General features: G+C 43.0%; 1 protein-coding gene across 1 annotated transcript in view; it reads left to right on the top strand.

The window, feature by feature from the left end:
• GRSF1 (G-rich RNA sequence binding factor 1) overlaps positions 1-2,913 on the top strand; it is a gene marked incomplete at its 5' end in the record, with an annotated part of 16,467 nt that overhangs the window by 7,275 nt on the left and 6,279 nt on the right. The window contains 1 exon segment of the mRNA XM_014585730.1: positions 362-546. Within this exon segment, the coding sequence (XP_014441216.1) occupies positions 362-546 (185 nt within the window).

Here is a 2,913-nt window from a genome sequence, read left to right as displayed (position 1 = left end):
TAATAAATATAATTTATTTCAAATGAATTCTGTGTTGGGAACAGCAGATGGTGTAATTAATGGTTACATTGCTGGACTCCTGCATCATATCAACCATGCATTGAGCCCCAGACCCAGCGACTTAAAATTTATGCAGGGTGTGTGTGCATGTGTGTACAAGATCCCAAGAGGAGAATGGAGGAGAAGGGATTGAGGCATGGCCATATCCCCTTAGGGGTGATTTCTCGCTTCTGTTTCTCTGTCTTTCGGCAAGCGCATGTGACCTATAGCAAAAATCTCTCTAATAACAAAAAGTAAGAACAGATTAGTTCTTTGTAAAGTGACTTTGTACCATCTGTACTGTTCACTTTTGCTCTGATAGGTATATAGAGATATTTCCAAGCAGAAGGAATGAAGTTCGGACACATGTTGGCTCTCATAAGGGAAAGAAAATGGCATCTTCTCCTACTGCTAAGTATATAACTGAGCCAGACATGGTTTTTGAAGAACACGAGGTAAATGAGGATGTTCGACCTATGACAGCTTTTGAAAGTGAGAAGGAAATAGGTAAGGTCCTGCCTCTTGAGACTTACTGGGTCTGTCTTGTAAGTTTTGGTTTTGTTAAACTTTTTTGGATGACTGTATTGTGTATAATTGTGAGATTATAGACAATAGAATTGAGTTAAATATTCAACAAGTCTTCACCTGTGGTATGTAAGTGGATATGTTCAGAAGGGCTTCATTATTTTGTTAGGTTTCTAATTTAGCTATTTTTTTTTTTTTTAAAGTTTGAGACTATCAGATGGCATGATGGTTACATTGCTTGACTCCCAAATAGTTGACCATGGTTTGAGTCTCAGACCCAGCAGCTTAAAATTAATGCTGGGCACGTGTTTGTGTGTGCTCAGAATCCCAAGAGGAGAATGGAGGAGAAGGACTTGTGGTGTGGCCATCCCCTTGGGGGATGATTTCTTGCTTCTGTCTCTGGAGAGCGCACGTGCCCTATAGCAAAAACAAAACAAAAAAAACCCAAAACTCTCAAAAGGAAAAAACTAGTTTATCTGGGCCTGGTGGTTAAAGTAGCTGGATCTTCTGTGTGATTTGCATCTTAGACATGGCAGCTTGAGAAACATGCTAGACTCGTGTGTTTGTGTGTGTGTGTGTGGTCAAAATTCTAAATGGACAGAGACACAGAGGAGAAGGGGTGGCAGCAAGACCATTCCCTGGGTGGGTCGTTTCTCTTCCCCTTCCCTGTCTGTCTTTCTGTCTGTCTCTGGCTAGTGCATGCTCCTTCTAATGCTCAAAAAGTTTGTTTATTGAGAGAGACACAGAGACAGACAGGGACCCCCAACAGGGTGTTGCTCTACTGTGATCTTCCCTCAAGCCTGTCAGTCCACCAGGATTCTACACATGCCTATGGCATCCTTAGCATGGGCTGAACCAGGATCCAAACTCGAGCCTTCCCATAGAGCTCCGGTATCATGGAGTAGCATCCCACCGCCTGCGCCATGGCTATAAGGACAATCATTTTTAGAGATTATCAAAGGTAGTTGATAAAATGTAATAAAAGGGAAATAAAACATCAACATTTAAACCAAGGTAGAAAACTATTTTTGTAGAGAACAGAAATACTGACCAAAGTAAGGACTTTTTGTTTGTCCTTGGATTTAATGATTTCATTACCATCTAACCTCAAAGTAACATTTGGAATCTGAAGTTTGATTTTTTTTTTTTTTAATGGTTTTTGCCATATAAAGCATGTGAGTTTTGAGTTTGCCAGAGAGAGAGCACGGGAAAGTGAAAAATCACTCAATCACCCCCTGGGGGAATGGTCATGCCACAATCTCTTCTCTAGTCTCCTTTTAGGATTTGGGACATGTGTGTACCCATACCTGGTGTGTTTTTCAAGCTGCTAGATCCAGGACTTGAACCATGAAGCTGGCCATATAAGATCCAGCATTTAAACCTCTATACTACCTGCTGGCCTGACTCTGATAAATAACTTTTTTTTTGAATGCATACTTTTTTAAGAATTATTTAATTTAATTTATTTATTCTAATTTGACCAGAGAGCGAGCAAGAGAGAAAGAGAGAGAGGAAAAATGAAAAAGCAAGCCACCAGGTCTGGGACTTGAACTGCGGTTGGCCATTCCCTTAACCAGTCCAGTGCCCTTAACTACCACACCACCTGCTGGCTCCTAAATAACCTTTTTTAATTGGGGACCAGCACTTAGCGTAATGGCTATGTCACTGGACTCCCATGTAGTTGACCATGGTTTGAGTCCCGGACCTGGTGGCTTAAACTCACACCGGGCGCGTGTGCGTGTGTGCCCAAGATCCCGAGAGGAGAATGGAGAAGAAGGGATTGCGGCATGACCATTCCCCCCCTGGGGGGTGATTTCTTGCTTTCTGTCTCTCTGTCTCTTTGTCTTTCTGGCTAGCGCATGCACCCTCTCCGGGCACACACACACACATACACCCTTTGTGAGTTTAAGCCCCCGGGTCCGGGACTCAAACCACAGTTGACTACATAAGAGTCCAGCACATAGCCATTATGCCATCTGCTGGTCTCTGGATCAGTGTAGCTTTTTAAAAAATTTGCCAAGGGGGTGTGTGCACTTGTCAGAAAGAGACAGACAGAGAGAGAGGGACAGGAAGAAAGCCATCCCCTCAATGAGACATGCTATGCCACAATCCCTTCAACTCCATTTCTCCACGCTGTCAGGATTTTGGGCATGTACGCATGCATGCATGCACAACTGCCTGACTTGTTTTCAAGCTGCTGATTATTGGTGGTGGGTGCTGTGTGAGTTCTGGCTTTCTTAACTGAATCAGCCCCTATTTACCTTCTTTATTTTTTTTTTAGATTTTGCCATAGGGCCTGTGGGCTAGTCTGAGGGACAGAGGGGAAAAAAAGGGAAAGACGGAACGTGA

The sequence above is a fragment of the Tupaia chinensis genome, unplaced genomic scaffold, assembly GCF_000334495.1.
Source record: "Tupaia chinensis unplaced genomic scaffold, TupChi_1.0 Scaffold000086_1, whole genome shotgun sequence".
Lineage (NCBI taxonomy): Eukaryota > Metazoa > Chordata > Mammalia > Scandentia > Tupaiidae > Tupaia > Tupaia belangeri.
The sequence above is the reverse complement of the archived record's forward strand: the minus strand, read 5'-3'. Positions and strand labels throughout refer to the sequence as shown.